The following is a 27230-nucleotide window of genomic DNA, read 5'->3' on the forward strand; positions in this document are numbered from 1 at the left end:
TGAATCCCCTGAATTGGAGAATCCTAGAAAAAAGTCACAGAGGACTCTTGACACTATAATTATATTTTCACTATATTCTCACATATTTATATTACATCATTCTCACAGTGGTATAAAATTCTATGGGAAATATTCATTACAAAGTCAGAGACATATTAGTTCAACCATAAAAGAACAAGAAAACAAGTATTTGTTGAATATTTTCCATGTGTCAGGACCTTTTCTAGGTGTTGGTGATAGGCTGTTGCATAAACTAGATTCCTACCCAAGGTCTTTACTTCTGTTCTATGAGAAGAAGAGGTAATTAACAATGAAGTAAATATCAATGATACTGACAGATATAAGAGATGCTATAACAAAGAAACTATAAGAGGAGTGTGGAAGGACAGAGGGTTGTGGGTACAAGCTGTTATTACAATAAGACACATGCCCAGAAAAATCTATCTGGCTTTAAGATGATCAAAGCCATCAGTGATACAATGGTTTAAGGTAAAATTCTAACCCTTTAACAATCACTCTGAAATTTTCACTCAGTGTTTCTTGTTTGTAGGATGTTTTGTGGGTGGAAGAATTCACTGTGAAGAAAGCTAAGTCAAGCAAGACACCAGAGACATAGAATAACTTTTGTTTTTATTTATTGTTTGGCCTAGTGAACATATTTGTAGAACAGATCTGGTGACCGTGTGCATCATCCAAATAGATATATGGAAGCTTTTAAATGATTTTAGGAATAGCTTCAGAGAATGATGTGAAGAGTGCACTTGCCTATAAAACACTGCTGTGATTTTTACACCCTGAGGAAACAAGTGGGTTTTATGCCAAGAATATTGTGGTTATGGTAAATACTGAACTGATGTTTCCTTCAATAATCTGTGAATGTTTGGGGCTAGATTAAGTACATACTTCATCCATTTTTCTTTTATCCCTGTAAATTCAAAGACTTCCACATGGATTTGTATGTGCTGTGGTCTTTCATTGACTCTCACAACTTAAGAACTTGATGGGCCATTTAATTGATTCTAGTGAGCCAACACAACTTTCCCAATCCAAATAGTCACTGTCTTGCACTTACAGTTAAGATAATCATCAAATATATCATCTAAGGTTTTCAGTGTTATGTGTGACCCAGCCTCACATCTCACGGAACTTGGTATGGGTGTGAACTCTGTTGTGTTTATTATTTCTCAAAATCATCTGCACATTTAATATGATAAAACACTGGGCTCATATGATTCAAATGATTCATATGAATCATAGTCTCATAGTCATCCTTTTTATTGGTTATGTTCCAGACTACAAGATGGAATTTATTGGTTATGTTCCAGACTACAAGATGGATTCTTAGAAGAAATTGAAGTTAACTCTGTGAAGGCTGCTCATTAAACAAACAAGTGAAAGACTTATTTTATTTATATGTAGATAAAAATGGGTGTACTTTAAAAACAAAAAACAGATGAAGCCACTCACAAACTCAGTTGCACATGATGATGCAAATGGTGCAGCATAATCCCAAATGGCTGGCCCTGTAGAAATCATTAGTTTTTGGTTTGGATATATATTCTACAATTTTCCTTACTGATACTGCTCCATACCCTGCCTGAGGACACTATGATAGATGGCTGAACTGAGAGAAGGCAGTCGGGGCAGGTCAGACTGCACATTTTTTAGTGAAAGTGAAACTAAACAAATTTAAATTACCTTTAGTAAATTGAAGTCAAGAGATTCACCTAAATATGCATTATCCCCTCACCATGGTGAGGTGAATAGGAGTTGAGGACGCAGTACTAGGTAGTAGTTGAATTTGAGGCCTGCAAGTAATTAAAGGCAAAGCAGATGATCAATTTGAGGATCCAAGAGTTACTCCCTTAAATGTATATGGGAATTTCAAAAAACACTCCATCCTAACACAATCTTCCAACCTCTGTTGTTTAGAAAGTTTCCAATGTTCTTCAATTCTGTAACTGGTGACATAGAACAATTAATTATGAACACAGTTGCAAAGTCATAAGAATCCCCAATAAGGGTCCCCTTAGGAGAGAGATATTCTGTGATTCAGTATGAAATCTAGAACTTCATTGTTTTACTTATGGTATCGTGATGATGATAACAGTGATGATAATGTTATAATAATTTCTTCCTATGAATTAAACAAGTTTACATTTAGATGACTAATTTATTCCTTTATTATTCTGCTCTAGGTCATAAACATGTGCACAGCAACTCAAAATGTTACTAAAATCTGTACTTACTTAGTGATTTAAAAATTGTTGAATTGATTGAACACTTATGCACCTTTTCAGACAAATGATTTTTCAGCTCAATTTCTAAATGAAAAGAGTTTGAGAGAGTTTAAGATAAGGCATATGGAAAAGGAACATACACCTAGAATAGTAAGATATTTTAACTCTCCTCATTGTTCTGTTTTTCTATGCAAGTGCATAGTATTTTGGAAATACTATAGACATGCTGCTTTGTCACTCACAGAGCTCAACAGAGTCCTCCTGACCTGTGTGCATGCATGATTTATACCCAAACTATAACCCAGGGACACCCATCAGAACTGAATGATCTTAAGATGCCTGAGGCATTACCATTCTTCCCTGCTCTTGTTACCCAAAGTAAAAGCATCTTTTTTTCTCTTCTATTTTCTCCTAGCATGATGCTGCCTCAGATCATCCCAAGTCCTTTCCCAGTACCATACCTTATTCTAGATGCAGAGCTAACAATACCTCTATTTCTGTTGTCCTACATTGAGGCTATTAATAGTTTTTCTCTATTATAAATAGTACCACACTGAATAACTTGGTGCATAAACTATCCTACATGGTTCTCTTTAAAGGAAACCAACATAAAACTAATGTCTGCTGATTTGGTCGCACAAGGCATACCTATTAGACGTGTGTTCCTCATGTAAAATGGGAAAGGAAAACATGGAAAATATTTGTCTTCTCTTCATTACTTACCTAATTGCCTCCTTCTTTTAATTTTAAGTTCCTTGAGGGCAAGGATTATGCCTTGAAAATTTTGCATTTCCTGTGAGTCCAGAATTATTCCCTCCACAATACTCAGTAAAAGTTTGCAGTCTTGAACTGAATATAAAATGGCTTTGAACAGGCAGCAAAGCAACACCTGTTTTTGCCTCCACGAGCTACAGTGCATGTGAAGGATTTCATTGGCCCTCTTTACACACAGCATCTGCTGCCAACAGGTGATGCATTCTAGGGAGAAGAGCCTTGCCAGAGGGATTTTCCTTTACTAACATCCTCTTTCCAGATGTTTCTTCCCTGTAACATATCCTGACTTATGAGGCCCCGGGAGGCAATTGCCATCACTGAGATGACATGTCACACCTGGAATTCAACACTCTTCCCCACCACACAATTTCCCAAAGTTAAATGTCAAATCTAAGTTTATTGCTAAGGGACTTAGTTGTTTCTCTGTGAAGCCAAATAGTGTGCTTAATATTAGTTTACCACTCATGTTTACCACTTTAAATATAGGTAGACATGTAAAGAGTAAACTAACTATTTTAATATCAGATAGAATTGACAAAATAATATACAGGATAGAATTCATGGTCTTGTGGCATTCCATCATTTTTCTTAAATATACATACCTTTGCCCAAAATTGAGTCAGTTATATGTTTGGAATACATCAATAAACTTGACTGATCTCTATGTACTGTCTCCTGTATGAAGGAGGAAAGTACTATATAACTTTTGTTTAAATAGTGGCCATTTGCGTGTATGTAATTTGTGTATTTATATATGTACATATGTACACACGTTTTTCATAGTTTACTATTTCAAACCTGCACCTACATCCGTATATCCAGATGATCGTTTTGTTTAATTTAAGTTGATTCTTATTAGCTCTCCTATTCACCAATGAGTCATGAACACTTTTTTCTACTTTCCTCCAAGGGTATCTTAATGTCTTTTATTTCTGTTCTGTTTCAGTTAAGCTAAAAAGAGTCTTCGGTTTGGAATGATTCTTATTTTTTTTATTTTTATTTTTGCCTGGGAAAACTCACTGAAGAGCTTAATGATAATTTGTTTTAAATGCCAATTAAAGAATGTCATTTAGAAACAGTTACAATGGTATATTAGTTAGGAATAAGCTTTTTCCTAAATCTTAGCTACAGTTATATATAATCAAATACTTTATATTTATAATCAAATCATTCTAGGGGTTCTTTGGTAATGGAATATTGGTTTTATTAAAAAAATCTAAGATGATATTCAAAGTATAGATAATTTAATTTATCCCTGTGACAAATTTTAATTACCTTTTTTAAAATAGCTGTGAAACATATCTTTTGCATAAAGAAAGCCTAAGAATGGAACAATTAAAAGAATTCCAGTAAAAGGGTTATTTGTCTAAAAATTATGAAGACATCTAATTGCCAATTTTTGGTTTTTACCTGGAACTTCAACATACTATAATTTGTGTAGAGTAAACTAAAACTTATGGCACAAGCTGGTCCTACACACTGCCAAAGTGATGAGTTGGTGAAAGCACAGGAAAAGGGCAGTACTGAAATGAAATTCAAAAACCACATATGTGTCCTAGGGCATTTAATAATGATAGCTAATACTGATGCCAGGTGCTTTAGTAAGTTCTTTAAAATACAGTGGCTTATTTAATCCTCACAGCAGCTATATGGGTTTCATCTTTCACATGAAGACACTGAGGCTGAGATACAGATGTAAATTGCCCTGGATAACACAGCTGGTAGAGAACCCAGGATTCGTATCCATGGCATTTGAGGATGAAGTGAGAGACCATCTGATATTTGAAAGGATATGGACAGTTTAATTGGAAGTTCATTTAGGGATTTTTCTATCCAGCATTCCCAAAGTATATTCCATGGTCACCGGTTTTTTCAAATGCTCTTGGATAAAAGCATACATAGTCTAGTACATGAGGGGGAAAAAAAAAAGAACATACAAACAAATACAATAAGAACTTTTCCCCTTCATTCTTGGAGATTTACAGTAAGCATAACAAAGGTTCTAAGAAATCCCAGGGTGAAGAGATCTGTTTTAACCAGCGGTTCCCAGCCTTCACTGACAAGAAGACACTTTTCAAGCCCTTAGAAATGGAGCCCCTTCAAATATAAATGGTTAGTAAGTCCACCCCTACTAATTGGCAGATTGAAAATTGAGGTCCCAAATGCTTTTGTAACCCTGAAATCTCTTTTTTTAAATGTTTATTTATTTTGAGAGAAAGAGAGAGTGCAGGTGGGTACTCACTTGCGCACAAGCAGGGCAGGGGCAGAGAGAGAGAGAGACGGGGAGAGAGAACATCCCAAGTTCCACACTGACAACGCAGGACTCAGTCCCATGAACCATGAGATCATGACCTGAGTCAGATCTGACAAGAGTCAGATGCTCAACCGACTGAGCCACCCAAGCACCCCTTACCTCCTAATCCTATATATGTTTTACCTCACTTAGCTTTTAAAAGAGCAACTGTTCTGCTATTTTAAGTTTCTTCCAAATTTCCATTCTTATTAAATCATCTCATCAAGAAAGCCATCATTATAGTGGAGATACATAGGTGGAACAGATAGATTGGCTATATGGCAGTGTCTAATACAAGTATGCACAATAAAATTTTAATTGAAGTAAAATTCAAACTTTTTTGTTATTAATTCATTTATGCTGAAGTATTCAATATCTAAAAATTGGCGAACAAATAAAACCAGCCAACAAACAGAAAACTCTAGGAGAGTCCTAACAATCCAGAGAATCTCTATTTTGAGTGGTGAACATGGGCTGTAAGTATAATATCATGGAGTTGATCATGTTTAGTTCAATAGAATTTTACTGTATTTTGCTGACCACTGAATGTTTTGTCATTTCAGTTCCTCCGAAGATATATGACATCTCAAGCGATATGACCATCAATGAAGGAACCAATGTCACCCTTACTTGTCTGGCCACTGGGAAACCAGAGCCTTCCATTTCTTGGCGGCACATCTCACCATCAGGTAAAGCAGAAATATATCAGTGTTGTTTGAACCATTGCTCATTATTATTCTGTAACCTCGACGTTCAGAACCTAAGAGTCAACTTATATTTTTTACATATTTTTTGTTAGATAAACAGGATACGTATTTTTATACTGAATCTTTATGCCTAAAGGCACTGTAGTTCACAGAAGTTAAATGAACGGTTTCTGTCAGAGCCCAGATTAGAATCTATGTCTCTTGGTTCTTAGTCAAGGTTATTTTCATTTTAGTGTACTGGATAATCACAAATCAATAGACATAAAGCTCAAATGGAAATATCACAAGAGAAATATCTTCATTTAAATGTGTAAGGCTTTTATTCAGTCGTCATTCACATGTTAATAGGCCAGCGTGAACTGCTAAGGTAATCAAGAGAGAATGAAATTATACAAATTATGAGGTTGCTGGGTCTAATTTCAAAATGCAGTTCAGAATCAAGGATTTGGCATTTAGAATTAAATTTTAACTGATAAGGGATCTGAAAGCCCAAGACTTTAAGTAACTTGTACAAGACCACAGAGCTAGGTGAAATTAAGGGATGTAACATTTTGTATGGGTTTCGGGTGCTTCTGCTACAGTGCACGTTCTCCTAAAGACATTAAGTCAACTTTAGGAAGTTGGGTATAATCATCATCAAAACAAGGCTGTTTTCACAGCCACTCTTCACAGCATTACCAATTTGTGTAAAGATTAAATATTTGAACTATATAGCTTTGAGTTGTTCCCTGGAAATAACAGTGGTACTTTTAATGGATAGGATCCCACCACATACTCGATAAGTGAAATCTGATTTTATCCGTCTTATAGTTTTGGTGGAAATAGCTCTAACAAGGCTAGTGTGATGAAACTGCTTTTAAAGAAATCAGAAAATCACCCTTCAGGTAGGTATAGAAAGAGTACAATGGCCACATCCATTTTATCTGCTAATGCTGTCCTTAGTATCACTTGTCCTTAAGTGTCTTTGAGTTTCCTCATTTATGCAGTCGGTCTAATGAGACTTACATCATATGCTAAGTATTAGCATGAATGTGAGAAAAAAATCAATAGAACAGCAGTATATACTTATATAATATGCATTATGGCCCCTATATTATTTCTGAAGCAGGAGTGTGCTCTTGACTGCCAATACTTCACTCCTTAGAGCAGCTACAGAATCATAAAACTGGTATATGAGCACTGAATTAGTGGCAGGACTCTCTATGGGGTCTAAGTGAGACAAACCGAGGGCAAGCAGTTAGGATACAAATACTTTTATCTCATGGTTCTCATCCACATCAGTTCAGCCAATTGTATTGCAAATCTCATAGCCTCAGTTTCCTTCAGCTAGTTTTCTACTTTCCAAAAATCAAATGATAAAAATGCCTAACTATTGTGAGACTTAAAAAAGATAATAAGCATAAATGTGCTTTAAAAAGTATAAGGTGATATGCAAATGTATGGCTGATTCTTAATCATCTTTCCGGGGATTTAAATCTGATATGGCAATATAATTTTTGTAAGAATGAAGCACATAATCTTCATCTTCATATAATTTAAGATTAATATTTTGGACTGAACTCTCCTGCTTTGCAGTGCTTGTTATTATGCATATTCTTCTTTTTAAGTGCTTAGATACATTTTGGTTTAATTAAATAGCGTGAATGTTGGTTAGTGAAGTTATTAGAATAATGATAATGGATAACATCATGAAGCTGAAAGAAGACAGATTGGGTTTATAAGTTAAACTGCGCATGGATTTATTTTTCTGATCCTGCCATACAGAGCAAATGAGTAAAATTAGCATAAATATTAACTATTCTCCAATGAATAGCTAGACATGGCCAATATATTTATAAATGCTTCCAATAATTTCAAATTATAATTTATTAATGATCTGTATTCAAATGCACAGCACTGTAGAGTTTCTGCTTTAAGTAACATGTCTTATAATTCTATTAAATTTCTCCAACTTACATACTTATATTTAAAGCAAAATCATAAACTCCATTGATCTGTCTATATTTTACCTAAGAAATATCAACATTTTGTATGCTCTCTTCTTTTGGTATATCACAAAAGAAAATGTATCTAAAAATAGTGGTCGCCACAGGAACAGATAACAGATACAGATACACTCCCTGTCTGTACTAGAAATAATGGCTGGTTTTTGCACATGTGTAATTTGTTTAGATTTTTTTTTTAACCAGTATTTTTGTTAATTCTTGCTGATTTGTTCATGGTCTATATCAGTTTTACAAATCAACTAAAAAAATGGTCACAGGATGATAGCTCCACAGAGCTTCTCCCTAATCCCCACCACCACCCCCCACAAAAATTAGGTTGTGGGTTCAAGCATATCACAAACATTGCCTTAACTAACTGGAGGTGTCATTCTACTTGTTACTTCAAACAACACATTGTACCTTTCACAAAAAACATCGTTCTTGAGAAGTTTCTGTATATATGAGCTTCCTTAGAGTTTATGTATGTTGATGATTTCTTTCGTTCTATATTTTCTATTCTATATTTAAAAATTAATTTCAAATTCATGTAAAAATTGTTACAGAAATAATACAAACTATGCCCTACATCCTTTACTTGATTTCATCCATCATTTTTCCCATTTGCTTCAACATTTGCTCTGTGTAGAGTATATGAAAATTTATATATTTTTTCATTGAATCATTTGAAAACAATCTGCATACATCATGGCCTTTTCTTCCTAGTATGTCAGTGTGTGTTTCTGAAGACTAAGGGCATTCTTTTATGTAACCACAATGCTGTTTTCAACTTATGTGCATTTAACATTGGTATCATACTTTTGTCCCATTGTTATTCATATTCCAATTTTGTCAATTGATGGAATAACGTTCTGTATAGATTTTTTTTTCCTCTAAGTACAAAATCCAAGTATCTTATTTTGTTGTCACATCCCTTCAGTCCTCTTTATTCTGGGGTCTAATTCTTAATGGCATTACCAAACATTGACATTTTTCAGCACTGAATGTGCCATCCCCTTCTTTTTTAACATGATGTGTTCTCATTTGGGGTTTGACTCATGCTTCCTCGTGATTAGGTTCTAGTCATGCCCATCTGGGACGAAACAAGTGAAGTTGTGGCCTTCTCAGGGAATGATATCCACAGGCGCAGGATATCCATCTGTCCCTCATTTGTGATGTAATTTTGATTACCTAATCAAGGTGTCTGATTTCTGCATTGCATAGTTCTCTCTCTCTCTCTCTCTCTCTCTCTCTCTCTCTCTCTCTCTCTTCCTTTCACCATGCTACCACTAAGCAGTATTGGAGAGATTTTAAACTCTTAAAATGCAAATGTCTGTTGCTTGTTAACCTTCCCCTTAGATTTTGCATTACCAGTGATTCTTTTGTGAACTAATCTTTACTCTGATGATTACAAAATGATGATTTTTCTAGCTTGAGCAATCCTACTTTTACCAGTCAGCGCTTGGCATTCCACTGCAATCATTAACCTGACTTCCCCTATTTCTTACTTATTTATTACTTTACCTATTTATAATGGCGGAGGCTCATGGATTCCCAACTTTTTTAAACTTTTTATGTTTCATTACTGTCTTTGGTTATTTTGATTCTCCAATTGTCCCTTATTTGGTGAGTAGAAGTCACTTCATTCTGATTCCCATGTCCTTTTGATGTGTTACCATCATTTTTTTTTTCAACACTTTGATGCTTTCTGGCATGGCGAAATATGCCAGGTTCATCTTGTATTTTAATTGCCCTATCTGTGGAATCAGAGGTTTTACATTACTTCAAACAGTTGGATACAGTATACTTGGGGTTATAATAATTATACATTGGCTTCAAATATATAACCCTGTTCACCTGTTTTATAGTAAAATTATCAGAAACTCAGACATCTAGACTATTTTCTATGATACTCTATTAACCAAAAGAACTTAAATAACTTTAGTGCAAAAAATTAACCATATTTTGTTTGGTTTTATCTAACAATCCTGGGATAGGGCCTGGAATGTAGTGTGCATACAAAAGGTGATTACAGAATTAATGGTAAAAAGTATTTATGTCAAGCAGAACATAAGGAGGCAATTAATTGTTCGATCATGAGAAACTTAGATAGAAACTTCATGCATCTTTATTTACAAGTGATACTACTGCTTTAACTAATCTATGACTAACTTCTTATATACTTAGACATTTTCAAGGTTTTCTCAAAATTTGTAACCTAAGGTAATTCAATTTCATGTAATTTAAAGGTAAGGTAAGGTAATTTAATATAATTCCTAAGGGAATTCTAATAATGAAGTTTCCTACCCACAATTTCTTAGGCATCAGACGGTGCTGGTATAGTACAGTGGTTAAGATCATGAACTTTACATCAATCAGAACTGGGTTTGAGACCCAGATCTTCATCTTACACACTGTAAAATCTTTGACAAAACTGTTAACTCCTTTAAACTTTACACATAACATGGTGGTACTAATGGTGCCAGAATTGTTATGAGTATTAAATGGAATAGTATAGAGCATTGAACAGAGTCGGTGACTTAGAGTAAATATCATGTAGTATTAGTGGTTAATTTACTACTGAAATGTGTTTAAACTTTTGATCAAATGGAATCTCCAACCCTGTTTCTAAAATTGAGGGGCTTACTTACAACTCTTGAATGCACTTCACATAGCTGCTTTCAAATGAGGGTATCATAAAGCTAAAACTCACTTAAAACTTTTAGAGAACATTGACAAATTTACACAAGTCATCTGATTTTGAATATAAAAGCAAAATAAAATTCTTAATCATACATCATTAGATTAATAAATCTAGATTCACTCAAGAAAAAAAAAACAGGAAAAGTTAAAAGATACATTTTAAAATAATAGATTATAGATATCAAATTATGAGGCATTTTGAAAGCCTCTATCAAATTTCCATTTATTATTCATTGCTGCTTATCTTAATGTTTGCTTCCTAGTTTCTTTTTATACTTTGATATCTGGAATCTCCAGAAATGTTCTCACTCTACCCTGTTGGTGTTTATTAGCTGACAAAGATATTCTTTTAGCTCTGGAGCAAAATACGATCATAAACACCGGATTGTATGTCTTAAACTCCCTTTTGTCTAATTTCCGTATGCCTAGTGCTGTTTGATGGAATATATCACCCTAATTATCCATAAGAGTTAAGGCTATTGCTGAACTGAAGGTAAAGACTGTTTGTTCATGTCGTTTTGTCCTTTTATGTACTGGATTCCATTCATCCTTTCCCACTTGTCGGTTCTTTTTTTTTTTAAGTACATTCATTTATTTTGAAAGATAGCACAAGCACAGGGAGGGGCAGAGAGAGAGAGTGGGAGAGCATCCCCAGCAGACTTTGTACCCTCAATGCAGAGCCTGATGCAGGGCTCCAACTGCGAGATCATGACCTGAACCAAAATCAAGGGTAAGATCCTCAACCAACTGAACCACCCAGGTGCCCCTGTCAGTTCCTTATTCCATTAAATATTCTCTCTCTCCCTCCCTCATTAACCTCTTCCCCTCTATTGACTTCATCTTGTCCACAAACTCCAGTTATTCTTTTCTGAAATCAATCTCATGACACTTTTGCTTGGGCTTATGACTGGCATCTTATTTTGTTGCTGTTTTCTGTTTGTTCCCTCTAGTTTTTCTCTCTGTTTTCTTTTTCCTGCCTTTCTGTGAGTTACTTGGCCATTTTTGAATTCTGCTTTGGGTTTTTGAGTGTGCTTCTTTGCATAAATTTAATAGTATTGTATCATATAAGCATAATTTATCATAGTCTACAGGTATCCATATTTTACTAGTTCCAGTGAAGTATAGAAACCTTACCTACATTTATTCTCCTGCTTTTTTGATATAGCAATCTTAAATATTTCTCTGCATACAGTGGTATAGTTTGTGTTTCAACTGCCAAACATATATTAGAAAACTCAAAAGAAGGGAAGTGTTTTGTATTTATCTATTCTGTTACTCTTCCTTTTATTTAGAAAACTTCCTTTAGCCATGCTTTTATGGTACGTCCACTAAAGATATTCTCTCAGAATAGACTTCTGAGAACATCTTGATTTTGCCTTTATTCTTAAAGGATATTTCTGCTTGGGATAGAATACTGAGTTTAATAAGACATACACTTATTTAACATTCAAGTAGCCTTAAAATAACCTTAAGACAACATTTGGAAATCATGTGGATTGACGTATAGAACCTTTGAAAACTAAAAACGAGTGTTTTCCATGCTTGCCATAAGTATTGCTATACGTTTACCCCAGCTATAAAATAAATAGTATAAACTGTCCAATAGGAATATAACAGATATTGCCAAACTAAGGAATATTAAGGATTTTAAGATTGTCAAAAGAGAGCCATTTCAGGATAACAAAGTCAGTATTCATTAGACCGTGGGTTAGCAAGCTAAAGCCTGTGGGCCAACTGGCTTTACTTTCTATTTCTGTAGATGAAGTTTGTTGTTGTTGTTGTTGTTGTTGTTGTTGTTGTTGTTGGAACATAGCCATGCTATCAACTTTACATATAGCCTTTGACTGCTTTCTCAGTACTACAAGGTAGAGTTGAGTAGTTGCAGTAGAAACCATATGGTCCACAAAGCCTAAACAATTTATTGTCTGTTCTTTTTTTATTATTATTATTTTAATGTTCACTTATTTTTGAGAGAGAGAGAGAGAGACAGAGCACGAGCAGGAGAGGGGCAGAGAGAGAGGGAGACACAGAATCCGAAGCAGGCTCCAGGCTCTGAGCTGTCAGCACAGAGCCCGATACGGGGCTCTAACTCACAAGCCGTGAGATCATGACCTGAGCTGAAGTCGTACACGTAACCGACTGAGCCACCCAGGAGCCCCATTGTCTGTTTTTTTAAGAGATGGCTGACCCCTGCCTTAGATACTTTAAAAGAAGTTTAGGTTTTAAATTTTATTTCCTAGCTGTAAGACATACAGGTTTAGCACATTAAAACTTCTATAACCTTTAAAGAGAATTAAGACAGAAATGTTAATTATCAGAAAAAATAGAAAGCTATAAAAAATGAAAATTATTAACTAAAAACAATGTGTACCATTCAAACCTATTGTTTAAAATAATTCTGAAAATAATTTGAGTCAATACAGGTACAAACCAGAAGCTATTACTTTCTATTAGTGCTCTTGATTCTATTGTCATTCCCCTTTTGTGAAAGAAAGTCTCTGAAACACTTGAGTGCTGGGCCAACCCCAAGGATGGTGTGATGAAGAGGCTGTGTGTGTGATCCTCGCAAGCTGGCAGCCTGTCGCCCAAACACTGTAATTCTTTAAGAGTCTTTTTTCAGGTTTGCAATCCTGACACTGCACTTTACTCTTTAATGTTAGGAAGAAAAATTTAGTAAAACCAGCAATTTATGCTGATGACATTTCAACAATATGAGATCTTCAGATTACAAGCTATGGTTCTGGTTCCATTGTAGAGTTGCACTCTATGTGGAGCGTTTGTGAATTTCCATAATGGCTTTACATAATGGATAATTATATAATGAATGAATCTACATAATGATGGCAAGTTAAACTTTTACCATAAGATTGCACACCAATAATTTATATATGCAGTTAAAAGTGCCTCTTTGGCTTAACATGTAAAGAAATACCACGGACCGTAGAGACATGAGCAGACATCTGCGAGTGTGTTTCCATGAGCAGGACGGTGCTTGCCCAGTCTACCTTGGCTCCATCCAGGAGCACGTCACGCAGGATGAGGCATGAGGTGCTTACCGGTAGGGGTAGACCAGAACAGAATAGTGAGCTGTGTGAGTACTACTTGTGGGTTGAACGGTGTCCCCAAAAAGATATGTTGAAGTCCTAAGCCCTGGTACCTGTGAATGTGACCTTATCTGGGAACAGGGTGTTTGCAGATGTGATCAAGTTAAGATGGTTCATACTGGATTCGGGTGGGCCTTCAGTCCAATGACTGGCATCCTTAGCAGGAGAGAAGGGATTTGGAAACAGACACAGAGAGGTGAGGCAGCCATGGGACGACAGAGGCAGAGGTTGGAGAGATGCAGCCGCAGCCAGGGAATGGCAGGGGGTGCTGGCAACCCCCAGCAGCTAGGACAGCAGTATGGAACATGCCTTCCCTGGAGCCTTGGAAGGGAATGTGGCTCTGCTGACACCTTGGTTTCAGACTTCTAGACTCCGGAACTCTAAGAGAATAAATTTCTATTGCCCTAAAAAAAAAAAAAAAAAAAAAAAAAAAAAAAAAAGTGCCTCTTTGTTCTGGGAGTTTTCTTTATAATTTTAACTTTCATTTGTCTGTTTCCAGAGTCCTCTCTACTTCTATTTAGTTAGTGGTGGGCTACGAGGAATTGTTTGTATTCAGAACTGTTAATGCCTACTATTTGATTTTGAAAACAAGAAAGTTTTCATTATTTTAAAACACATATAAGGCTAAGCAATGAGTCTGATGATACGATGAATCAATATAAAATATAATCCACTATTCTCAGGGGAAAGTGCTTACCCATATAAAACAGAAAACATGAACCCATCAAGAATTTCAAGCATTTTATAAACGATCTTTTTTTTTTTTCTTATGGAACTTGATTTTCTGAAGGAGCTGGGCATTAGGAAAAAAAAAATACACACACACACACACACACACACACACTCCAGTTTATCTCCCTTGGGTGGACTGAATTTTGGAAATAATGGTTGGTATTAGGTTATTTATGTATATTTTTTAATTTAATTTGTTTTTTAAAAATTTAAGTATAAATTGGGGCACCTGGGTGGCTCAGTTGGTTGAGCGTCTCACTTCGGCTCAGGTCATAATCTCATGGATTGTGGGTTTTAAACCCCACATTGTGCTCTGTGCTGACAGCTCAGAGCCTGGAACCTCCTTTGGATTCAGTGTCTCCTCTCTCTCTGACACTCCCCCTGCTTATGCTGTCTTTCTCTCAAAAATATACAAACATTAAAAAAAGTAAATAATTTAAGTATTATTAACATACAATGTTATGTTAGTTTCAGATGATGTGCAATATAATGAATGATTCAACAATTCTATACATGACTCAGTTCTCCTTATAAGTGTGCTCTTTAATCCCCTTCAGCTTTTTCACCCCTGCCCCCCATGCCTCCCCTCTAGCAATTGCCAGTTTGTTCTATATATTTAAGAGTGTTGATTCTTTGTTTCTTTTTCCCCCCTTTGTTCATTTGTTTCTTCAATTCCACATAGAAATGAAATGATATAATATTTATCTTTCTCTGACTGACTTATTTTACTTAACATTTTACCCTCTATATCCATCCATTTTGTTGCAGATGGCAAGGTTGCATTCTTTTAGGCTGTTTATGTTTTAGGAATTAGATTTTTCTAGATTATTTTTTCAGAGTGATTTCAATGTCACCTTACATGTATTAGGAAAAGGCATTACATAACTGGTTATATTAAAACAAGTTAGGGCTTGTTTATAATCTTAGAAAATTCAGCTTTTAATTTGGTTGTAAATTTCATGCTAATTCATGCTGAGGTGAGACTCCATGGGTAAAAATTTCACTCATAATATTAAAATAGATCCCATATGGTTCCAGAAAGATCACCAGTAGGTACTGTGAATGTATAAATGAGCCCAGTTTGGGGTGCCTGGGTGGCTTAGTTGGTTGAGTGTCCAACTTTGGCTGAGGTCATGATCTCATGGCTTGTGGGTTCGAGCCCCATATTGGGCTCTGTGCTGACAGCTTAGGGCCTGGAGCCTGCTTCTGATTCTGTGTCTCCTCTCTCTCTGCCTCTCCCCATCTTCCCCCCCTCCCCCCCCCCCCGCTTGCACTCTGTCTCTCTCAAAAATTAACATTAAAAATAATAAAAAATAAATAAAATAAAATGAGCCCAGTTAATACTTATATTAAGTATTAATTATTGAGCACTTAGTATGCCCCAGGCACTGTTCTAACATAGTTTAACATATGCTAACTATTTTACATGCAAAGTATTATAACTTCATAGATACATTTACGTAGAAAAAAGCATGATGTTCATTTGAACCCAGGTTGTACTGATCATTTAAACCCCAGCAGTCAGTGAAGATACAACTTGGTTTTACTTCTCATAAATGTAAAATCATGTCCATCAAGACTACATTCCTATACAAACAAGCTCTATTGAAACTTAAGTGCTGTTTCTGGCTTATTACTACAATAAGAAAAAGAAAATATGTCAATAATGATTTTTTTTTACAAATCAAGACCCAAAGTGTCATTGACAGTTATAGACATGAGCATATGGTTGGCTTGAAATAAATTATTAGAGGAGTTATGATCTCCTGTGTAAAAGAATACTATACCCATTTTCATTACTCAAAATCAATACATTGCTATTGAATTTTAATGGTACTCCACCTTGTTTTAAAATTATATGTTTCTTGATTAACTTGACCATAATTAGTACAATCATCACTAGTGGAAAATTAAAATGATTTTAGTAATCTTGGATTATAGATCAATAAAACTATGATAAACACTTTTTATTCTTTTTATGAGCTATCTCTGTATGACCTATGATTCAGGCAAATACATCTACATAGTAAGTACTCAATAAATATCTATTAAAGGATATAATATTTTAGAATACTGTAAATTCTTCACATGATTAATAAATTCATATTTGCTGATTAATGTCTTAAAAATTAATATGACTAATAATTATTTTCCTTTATAACCTTTATGAATAGATCATTTCCCCAAAGAAATTATAGAAAAAGCTAATAACATTTTTATAATTATTAAACTCCTATTAAACAAGGCACTTATAACAGTGCTAGAAAGGACATAGCTAGTACTTGTACTACTTGGTTTTAAATCCCTGTTTTGCCACTTACTACATGTGTTACACTGGGCAAATTTCTTAAGCTCTCTGTATCTCAATTTCTTCATCTACAAAATGGAGATAATAATAGTAATAGTAATGGTAATAATATCACAGGGCTGCGATCTAAAGGGAATGCTAACAAACAAGAGTTTAAGAGAAAACTCGGGCAAAATTAAGAGCTCCAAATTCTTGGTTACTATTATTAAAATTTCTTTTACAGTTCATCATCAGGTAAAAGTTGCTTGAAGACAGATGATGAAAGATGGCGATGATAAATACCAATAAATGCTGTGCTCGTATGTGATAAAAATCAGATAATGATTGCATTTCTAAACTTGTGAGATGCTTTTTTGTATTTAGTTGTTTCGTACAGAAGACAAAAAAGGGATTACTTTACTGAGCAACTACCACAATGACTTCTAACAACAAAGTTTGAATTATTTATTCAGATTCTGATAAATGGTGGGTGGGGAATGAGAGCGGAGGACAGGAAACACTAAGTATTAGTGGAGGCATAAATTTGTTTTCTTTAGTTTTATTTTTGCTGTAGGAAAAAAAAATCCATAAAAATAAAGAACAAAAGAAAAGTCTTTCAGACAGCTATAGATTCCTAGGAGACTGCCTTCACAATAAAGGAGCAAGCCTCTCTGAGACTTCTGTATGATTACTAACCTAAACAAAGCCAAGGTCAAGGATACAAAGGATACTGTGACCAGGAGACCAGGAATAATGGTGCTTAGTTTTTCTGTTTGTTATTATTATTTATAAATCCCCTAGACCTAGTTTACCATGCAACCCAATTTCAGCCTGTTAAAATTCCCAAAAAAATTATGGAATATTTTTTATCAGAAGATGGTACTTTCATTCTCTATAAAAATGTTACAAAAGTGACTTTGTCCTAAGGGAAGAAGGTCAGCATTCATGAAATGTCCCCTAGTATAATACATAATGAAAATGTCTTATGAAATGTTGAGAGACTAATTTTGCCAGACTGACAAAAGAGACAAAATGCAATATTTATTGTATATAAACTTTGTGTGTAAACTTTGCCTAAGAGATGGAGACTAAAAACCTAGAATTGTTGTGTATTTTTGTCTAAGGTTATGTTTCACTGTGATCTTTAGAAATTTGCAGAGTATATTCTTGCATAAATTTACAGATTAATAATAAGCCATACTAAAGTCTCAAAAACTTGTTTTTAAAATATACAGGATTATGGAATTCATTAAAATAACTTTTTTTATTTACGTTTTATTTTCACCTTCCTTGTTAGCCAATTTTTTAAAATGCTTCCTTTTGCATTAGGTTTGAATTTAATCCAGTACTAGCTGTATTGTTTCTGGACAGTGCTGAAGCTCTGAAGATGTATTATACCCATGCATCATCATAGCATTGTCATTCTGAGGATATATTAGTGTAATACATCTTCAGAGCCCTCAAATGAGAAGCTGTCTGGAAGGAATGGGGTGAGGAGCAAATTCAATTCAATTACAGGACAAAAGAACCAGCTGAAGAGAAGGAGAGAACTCTCAAAGCAAGATTCTCAGTGGAGTTGATTACAACCAGGTATTTCATGGAAGTATACTCCATTTTTCCTTTTGTGACATGACAAAGACTAATTATGGATTTTGAACACACATCTGTAAAGATAAAATGGCTTCTCAACCCTGTGTTTGACTCAGTAGGCACCTGATGGCTTTTGTGAGGCATTTAATTGATTTTTGAGAAAGTCGTATAAACATTCATATTCATTTAACATATAAGCCTAAAGTATATGACAACTTGCAGATTGGTTTATTAAAATGTGATAGGTGCAAAGGAATGTTTGCCCTTCAAATAAAGTCTTAGTTGGCAATTCTTAAATTTTCAGACATAAGAGACAGCAGCTGGCTGAAAAATGATCAACAGGCAAGAAATGAGAAAACCAACAACTCTTCTTAGTCAGCCCTTGACTATTTCTACTAGATTGGGCTGTCTACAGGAGCCTGGGTGACTGTCGGTTAAGTGTTACTTTTGATTTTGGTTCAGGTCATGATCTCAGGGTTCCTGAGATGCAGCTCCACCCCACTGGGCTCTGTGCTGACAGCAAGGAGCCTGCTTGGGATTCTCTCTCTGTCCCTCCTCTGCTCACGCACACATACATGCTTTCTCTCTGTCTGAAAAATAAATAAATAAACTTAGATTGGGCTGTCTGGAGTGATCAATAAGTCTTATTGCTAGGGTAAATTTTTCTTCTATAGCTCTCATATGTTAAAAAGAAAAGAGATTCTTAATTTTGTCATAGTGCAAATACATTCAGTGTTGAGAGCGTTCAATCTGGCTAACATGTTTTGCAAAAATAGATTGCTTAGTAAAAAATCCTTAGCTCATTATATAATGGTTATATTATGAATATTTATTTTACATTTATTTTCTTTAAAAATCCTCTATTGAACACTTACATGCCAGACAATTTGTTAAACAGTGAATACACAGATGTAAAAGGCAAAAATACAGCTACTAACTTCAGAGTTTACAATCCTGTTGGAAGACACAGATGAAGAGGGAAATAATTACACGTTAACTAAAGACTGTATAAAGTCATAGACTATGAATAAAACAAGGAAGTATCTTTGAGAAGCTATCTTTTAAACGAAGCCTTGACTTGAAGCTGAAGGAAGGGAGGCTGCTGTGTGAAGTAATGCTGTGCAGTCTGTGTAGAGAGAATAATATCTGCGAATAATTGAAGCAGGAGAGAAGTCAGTGTGTTTTAAAACTGAAGGCAGTGGGTCTGGAACAAGCAGAGAAAAGGGGAAGAGAATAGCTTAAGGTGAGGTTGCAAAAGGTTAGCACGTGCTGGTCAGATCAACCAGGGGTTAGAGACCATAGTGAGCAAAATAGGTGTTTGTTGTTTGTTTGTTTGTTTGTTTGTTTGCTTGTTTTTTTAAATGCAGAGGAAAGCCATGGAAGCATGGGAGTGACATGATTTTATTTTAATGTGCAAAAGATGTTTTTGGTACCATGTAGAGAATGAGTTGCAGGGAGCCTGAAGCAGAAGCCGGGAGACCATTCAGGAGACTAATGTAGTAGTTGCAGTGAGGGATGATGCTGACTTCAACAAGGGTAATGGCAATAGAGGGAGAGAAGTGCCTGAATCCTTTCCCTTTTTACAAGTAAAATCAAAAGACTGAGAGATGGGAGATGGGGAATGCCTTTTAGTTTTATGGTTTCATCAGTTTGGAGAATGGGCATGTTGTTAACTGATGTGAAGCAAACCAGGAGAGAAATATATTTTCAAGAAAGATCGATTTTTCTTTTGGCCATGTTATCAGGTATATTAGACATCCAAATGGAAATATCAGTGAGTAATTGGCTAAATGAGGCTTAATCTCGTGGAAGGAGCCAGGACAAGAAATGAGACCTGGGGTCATGAATGGGAGTCTGTCCTCAGGAGGCAAAGTGGATAGACAAAGAAGGTCCATGACCAATGTGTGAGGATTTAGGAGATGAAAGAACAAAAGAAAAAGCAAGAGTTGCTAGTATGACAGATGAAGACTGAGGAAAGTAAATTGTAAAATTTAAATTAGTTTGAAAGGAAATTCATAGAGGGGAGCCTGGGTGGCTCAGTCAGTTAAGCATCCAACTGTGGCTCAGGTCATGATCTCACAGTTCATGAGTTCAAGCCCCGCATCAGGCTCTGTGCTGTCAGCACAGCCCTTTCCCCACACGTACTCTCTCTGTCTCTCTCTTTGTCTCTCTCTCTCTCCCAAGATAAATAGATAAACTCTTTAAAAAATAAAGTAAATTCATAGAACAGAAAGATTGTTTTAATAATTAGAAAAAAAAGCTTAAAGAGTTGAAATGTAATAAGAGATAGAATGAGATACATACAGCAAAGCGTCTATTGTGTTTGGCAAAATAAAGATCAATTTTGACCTTGATAAAAGCTGTTTTAGTGACATGGTTGGAAACGGGAGCCAGACTGGGTGGTTTAAATAGGGAATACAGGTGAGGGTGGTGAACTAGTAGAGAAATCTTGTCTCTTTCAGAAATTTTGTGGTGATGAGGAGAAGAGATATGGGATGTTTGCTGGACTGTGTGTAAGGATGAGGGTCAAATTTTTTGAGAGAAAGAATATAACAAATCCAATATACCTGTCATTGGGCTTCAGCAGTTAGCGACACATGCCAATTTTGTTCATCCATGCTGCCTTCCCCAACTTAAAGGAGAATTTTTTCCTTTTTTTTTTTATGTCACAAAAATGTTCTTGTTAAAGGACCACAGTAGTGCCATACAATAGTAATTGCAGAACATTTAAATTCCGATGGATCATAAAACAAAACAGAAATAGGAGCAGTTGTAAACGTAATATCACCATCTCTTTTATGTTTTATTCTTAACCCCACGATGTAGAGGCTTCTGTTTGACCAATAGAGAGTGCGTAAGGAGCTGAAGACTCTCAGGAGTGTATTGTGTGCTGCTCACAAGCTCCCTGTGCTCAGCTCTGTCACTGGAACATGTCAGTTAGAGGGACACAAAGTTTCTCAGTTCCAGCTCTTTCAGGAAAGCTTCTCTTCTCCTCTTTTTTGATAACATGCTCTGTCTCTTAGTTCCGTTCCATTGCTTTGCCCTGAAATTGTGTGTGCTTTATGCCCAATTCATCACCCCAGGTGTCTGCTGCCCTGACTGGCACCAGCCTGGAAATGTCACCTGGCAGTTTATTGCTCAAAGGAATCACAATCCTTTCCCTTTCCTTGTGGTCGGTAACAGGAGGTGCAGTCTTCGAAAAAGTCAGCCTTTCTCTTCCCAGGTGTTCCCTTGCTCTGCAGCCATCACATATTGCCAACTGTTCCTATCACCATTCTAAAATGTTACAGAGCATATGTTGGATCCACCGAGTTAAATCAGGAAGAAGGAAGAAAGAAAATTGGTGTAGTTTCTAGATAGTTAGGGGGAAAAAAGCTTCTATCTACACACCTGTGGAATCTGATTTATAGAGTAATAGGTATACCAGTTCACTAGAATACGAAAATGCTCAGTAAATATAATTTGAGCCTATAAGCCAAAAAACAATCTTTTCATATGATACGTTTGATGAATTTGTTAGATTCTTAAATTTGTGTTGTGTCTCTCAAACATGGCTTCTGTGATCCACTGAGTCCCTGTAGTCTAAGACTGTAATCTAAAAGGGTTAAGGTGGAATTAAAATTCTGATTTAGGTAGTTTGGTAATGGAATTGGAACTCAACCTTTACTTGGCTTCCGTATGCAAATTTATCCTCTCTAGGATTTCCTCCTACAGATGGTGGGGTAATCAGATGTAAGGGGGTTGAATAGAATATGATTTCTCCAAACCCCACTAACGCAAAGAAGGACACATGTTGAGCTTGTTAAGGCCCTGACATAATCAACTTTAATCACGATGTCTAGACTACACATCAAACATGTCTAGATTAAGATATGCAATTCAGATTGTTGTTCAGCATCGATTTTCTTATACACTGCCTTCCAATTTCATTATTTTGAAATTATTCTTTCATTTATATATCTACACATCCACAAATTTGAAATCTACCCATTAAAGGGGATGGACCTACTAAATACATAGTAGCAACCCATCCTTAGAATACAAAGAAGGTTGTATATATAATTACTAGAAAATCAGAGGAAGAATCTTGTTAACAGTCCACAGGCAGAAGACAGTATCGGTAACACTGATTCCTTATCATGAATGATGGAAAAGGCAGTATGTAGCTCTATGATTGCTAATAGAGAGGTGTATACTTCCTCCTGAAAGTATTCAGACACGGGCAAAAGACTCCTGAGATTTAGCAAACCCACCGACCATGACCTACTTTTGAGGATTCATGTAGGTACAGACAATGCCATCTTTTATCTCTGTTAGGGCATAAGATTTACAAGAGTCAAATCCACTTTCTATCCTGATCTTCATTGTGCTCTCAATATTATAGGGGCCTAAAAATATTTTTGAATGGATAGAAAAACCTGAAATATATTTTTGGTCATTTTGGGACATGATTTGATCTCTTCTTCTATTAACACTAGCAACACTAATGATGTCAACAATATCTTCTTGTGAGTACTTATTATCTGCCAGGCAGTTTATATTCATTTTCTTAATTAAACTTCAGAAAAGTCCCTATATTATAGGTGATGTTTGTTATTTGCATATTTTAGCTGAAGGAACTGGGACTTGGCATTTAGTAATTTTACCAAGGGCTCCAACTAGTATTCAAAATTTCAGAGTCAGAATTTACGTTCGACTTTGATAGACTCCAAAGCCCAAGCTGTTAACCATCACTAAAAGTAGGATATAGGGTATAAAGCCCAGCTATTTGGAGGCGCCAATAGTAGAATTAGAATTTCTGGTTCATGTGTTTACTACAATAGAATGATGTTTATCTCAAAATGGCCGAGATTTTCAGGAACCATTGCCAGCAAAGTAAGGTATTATAAAATAGAATTGATACTCTATTTATTAGGTAATAAACTTCCTATCAATCAGATAATAATAACAATTGCATAATTTCATATCAGGAATGCTGCATAAATGAACTCTGGCACTCATGAAAGTGAGAGGGTGTACTAATGATCGATACCATTGTATTTTATTATAGACCAGTGTGTTAGGGTTCTCCAGAGAAACAGAATCAATTGGAGATAGATATATAATCAACTATCTATTTTCACATAGAACGCTTTTGTTTTAAATATATGTCCTGTCTTCCTATTTTGCATTAATATATATTTTTTATAAAACAAATGTGAAAGAAAATGGCAAATTTTGTTTAATAGATATATTTTATATGCATTTTGTTTAATGTATATATATATGTAAAATATACATCATATATTCTTTAAAATTATAAAATTTTGTTTAATATGTGTATATATACATTTTAGTTTTATTTATTTTTATCTTTTTAAGTTTTTATTTTAATTTTGGTTAGGGAACACACAGTGTTCTATTAGTTTTGGCTGTACAAGATACTGATTCAACAATTCCATACATCACCTGGTGCTCGTCATGACAATTGCACTCCATCACTTATTTAACACATCCCTCCAATCCCCTCTCCTCTGGTAACCATCAGTTTGTTCTTAATATTTAAAAGTCTCTTCCTTGATTTGTCTCTCTCTCTCTCTTTTTTATTTTCCCTTAGCTCATTTGCTTGTTTCTTAAATCCCACATATAAGTAAAATCATATGGTATTTGTCTTTCTCTGACTGACTTATTTCACTTAGCATAATACTCTTGCTCCATCCATGTCATTGCAAGTAACAAGATTTCATTCTCTTTATGACCGAATAATATTCCATTGTTTGTATGTGTGGGATCATATATATATATATATATATATATATATATATGTGTGTGTGTGTGTGTGTGTGTGTATGTATATATATGTGTATATATATATATATATATATATACACATATATATATATATCTTCTTTATTAATTCATCAATCAATGAACACTTGGGCTGCTTCCATATCATGGCTATTGTAAATAATGCTGCAATAAATTTGGGGGTGCATGTCTCCCTTGGAATTAATGTTTTTGTGTTCTTTGGGTAAATACCCAGTAGTGCAATTGCTGGATCATAAGGGTAGCTCTATTTTTACCTTTTTGAAGAATCTCTACACTGTTTTCCAGAGTGGTTGCACCAGTTTACATTCCCACCAACAGTGCACAAGGGTTCCTTTTTCTCCACATCCTCACTGACACCTGCCGTTTCTTGTGTTGTTGATTTTAGCCATTCTTACAGATGTGAGGTGACCTCTCATTGTAGTTTTGACTTGCATTTGCCTGATGGTGAGTAACGATGAACATCTTTTCATGTGTCTGTTGTCTATGTATACATTTTAAATGAAAAAATGGTGGGCCCAAATGGCAAAATTTTATTTAATGCGTGTATCATATAAATATTAAAATTATAAAATTTTGTTTTATATATATATATATATACACACACACACATACACACACACACACAATTTTGCCATTTGATCTCACCATCATTTCATTTAAAAAATGTGTTAATGCAAAAAAAGAAGACAAAGCATACATTCAAAATAAAAGGCAGTCCTCCATAAAAATGGATAGTTGGTAATTGCGTGTTAGATTCCCTTCTTTATCAGTTTGTCTATCTAGTCAGTAAAACCAGAACTGTATATTTCCTGTAGATCAAGTGTCAACAAACTACAACCTGTGGGATTCCTTCCACTGCCTGTTTTTGTAAATAAAGTTTTATTGGAACACAGCCACACCCATTTATTTATGAATTGTCTATGGCGTCTTTCATGTTGCAGCAGCAAAGTTGAGTAACTACAACAGAGACCTTTTGGTCTGCAAATCTGAAGATATTTACCATGTGGCCCTTTATGGACAAAGTTCACTGACGCCCACTGTAGATTATGAAAAGATTCCATTTCAATTATGTTTGCTTTTTAGCATCACACTATATACAAACTACTGCTATACCTCTAGAAAGTCCATAATACTTGATTTCATGGTTAGTAGTTCCTAGGCATTATATAATTCCAGTAGAGGGCTATTTCTATATTTTTTCTTCAACTAATTCTTCAAGTATATTCATTTTCTTTCTTTATTCTGCCAAGTTTCAGTCAACCAGTGAACCAGATGACCACTAAATTTTTCTCAAATTCTCAGAGTTTAAAATTTCACATTCTAATGTTGTTATAGATGTTATTTTCACACAATTTCCTCTATATCTATGCCAAGAAATTTTTATTACAGAATTTGGAAGGGATATATCCTTGTCTGCATTGTTCTATTGATAGAGAAAATGTGTCTGTAGACTTCACTCCAGGAAGAATGCTGTTCTGAGCCAATTTATGTGGCCACTTTTGAGTGAGGCAGGATTTTTTCTTGGAAGAAGGAGCTGAGAGCTGGCATGTTTGCCCAAGAGGCCTGTGGGCCTTCATTGAGTGACAGCCACAGAAGCAGCTCTAGGCTGAATAGCTCCCGCCTGGTAAGATAAAAGTCGCTGTTTGATCAACATCCAATGGGTAGAGAAAGCACAAGAAACAAACAGTGGGGGGAAAAAAGTTGTCAAGTAAAATCAATAAGGCCTCTGTCTGGGATTTGGAAAGTCAAATAATGGGAAAATGTGTGATTTAATAGTATTGATCTTCAGAGACATCCTCAGCAGAGCCTCTTATGCCCTTAACAGGGATTTGTTGTGTTAAATGTTGATCATTCACTGTTCTGGGAGTCAAATACATTTCTTGATGTGTTCAAATTATACTGCAATCTAAACTATAATAAGTACCATGTCTGCACTTTAGAGGTGAAATAAGTAAACTGTGTAAATAAATTTGAAATGGCAGATTAAAATAACAGATCATGGGACGCTCATTACTGACCTTAGCTAAGAGTTCGTCTCTTTTTAAAGAGGAGATAAAACCTGAAACCAATGAATTTTTCAATAACATTGGATATTAGTCTGTGTTGGAGGATTCGGGCTAAAGAGAAAACAAAAACAACAAAGCAAAGAATGGACAGATTAGCACCAAATGTTTTACTGTATTCTCATTTGATAGGATATCTTTTCTAGACCAAGATAGTATGGCTAATGAAAAGAGAAAAAATCATAAATTTAAGCTCTGCCACCTTACTATGGGATCTTAAGCAAGGTCCTTAACTTATTAAGAACACAACTTTATCACCCCTAAAATGAAGGGGTAAGAGAATCCCTAAGATATTTTCTGTTCCAGAGTTCTTTAATTCAGTGAATCTAGTTATAAGCTAAGTTCCATAAATGGGGCATACAACATTCTGTCTCATTACATTCCCCTAAAATACAGATACCTGAAATTTGCATACATGCACCCACACATGCATAGTGTCATAATCTATTAAAAAACAAAACAACGCAAGACAAAACCTTTGAGATACAAAACCTTACAAAAGCTTCTTAATAAAATATGAAAGACAAAAATTAAGCTATAGACAAGCCCTCTGGGAAAACAAATAGCTCAGTAAAAATATAAAATCTGAGCATGCTGGCACGTAGGGCAAAAATATTAAACAGTGGCATATATAAAGCTTGTTGTCTAAACAGGGGAAGCAAAACATTCATCAGGAGAGATTGATTTTTTGTGACCTTTGAGAAGAATTTCTGCATATGTCTGTACTGTCTATAAATGTAGGACACTAAATAGTCAACAGGGCGCTAATGATTCTTTTTAAATTAATCTTTGGTTAATGTGAAATATAAGTGACTGTTTAAGAAGGGAAAGTGATATAGTCCAAGTGTGTTACTTTACAGTGTTCAGATTTAACAGAGATACAGCACTGAAATGCTGAAGGAGAAAATGATTAACACAACCAATTGTCTCTTCTGAATTTTGCACAA

General features: G+C 35.2%; 1 protein-coding gene across 1 annotated transcript in view; it reads left to right on the forward strand.

Annotated features, from left to right (window-relative positions):
- NEGR1 (neuronal growth regulator 1) overlaps positions 1 to 27230 on the forward strand; it is an 843544-nt gene that overhangs the window by 494815 nt on the left and 321499 nt on the right. Inside the window, exon 3 of the mRNA XM_019448884.2 lies at positions 5871 to 5996. Within this exon, the coding sequence (XP_019304429.1) occupies positions 5871 to 5996 (126 nt within the window). The remainder of the gene's footprint in view (positions 1 to 5870; positions 5997 to 27230) is intronic.

The sequence above is a fragment of the Panthera pardus genome, unplaced genomic scaffold (genome assembly GCF_024362965.1).
Source record: "Panthera pardus isolate Hobbes unplaced genomic scaffold, ASM2436296v1 HiC_scaffold_11, whole genome shotgun sequence".
In the NCBI taxonomy this organism is placed as follows: domain Eukaryota; kingdom Metazoa; phylum Chordata; class Mammalia; order Carnivora; family Felidae; genus Panthera; species Panthera pardus.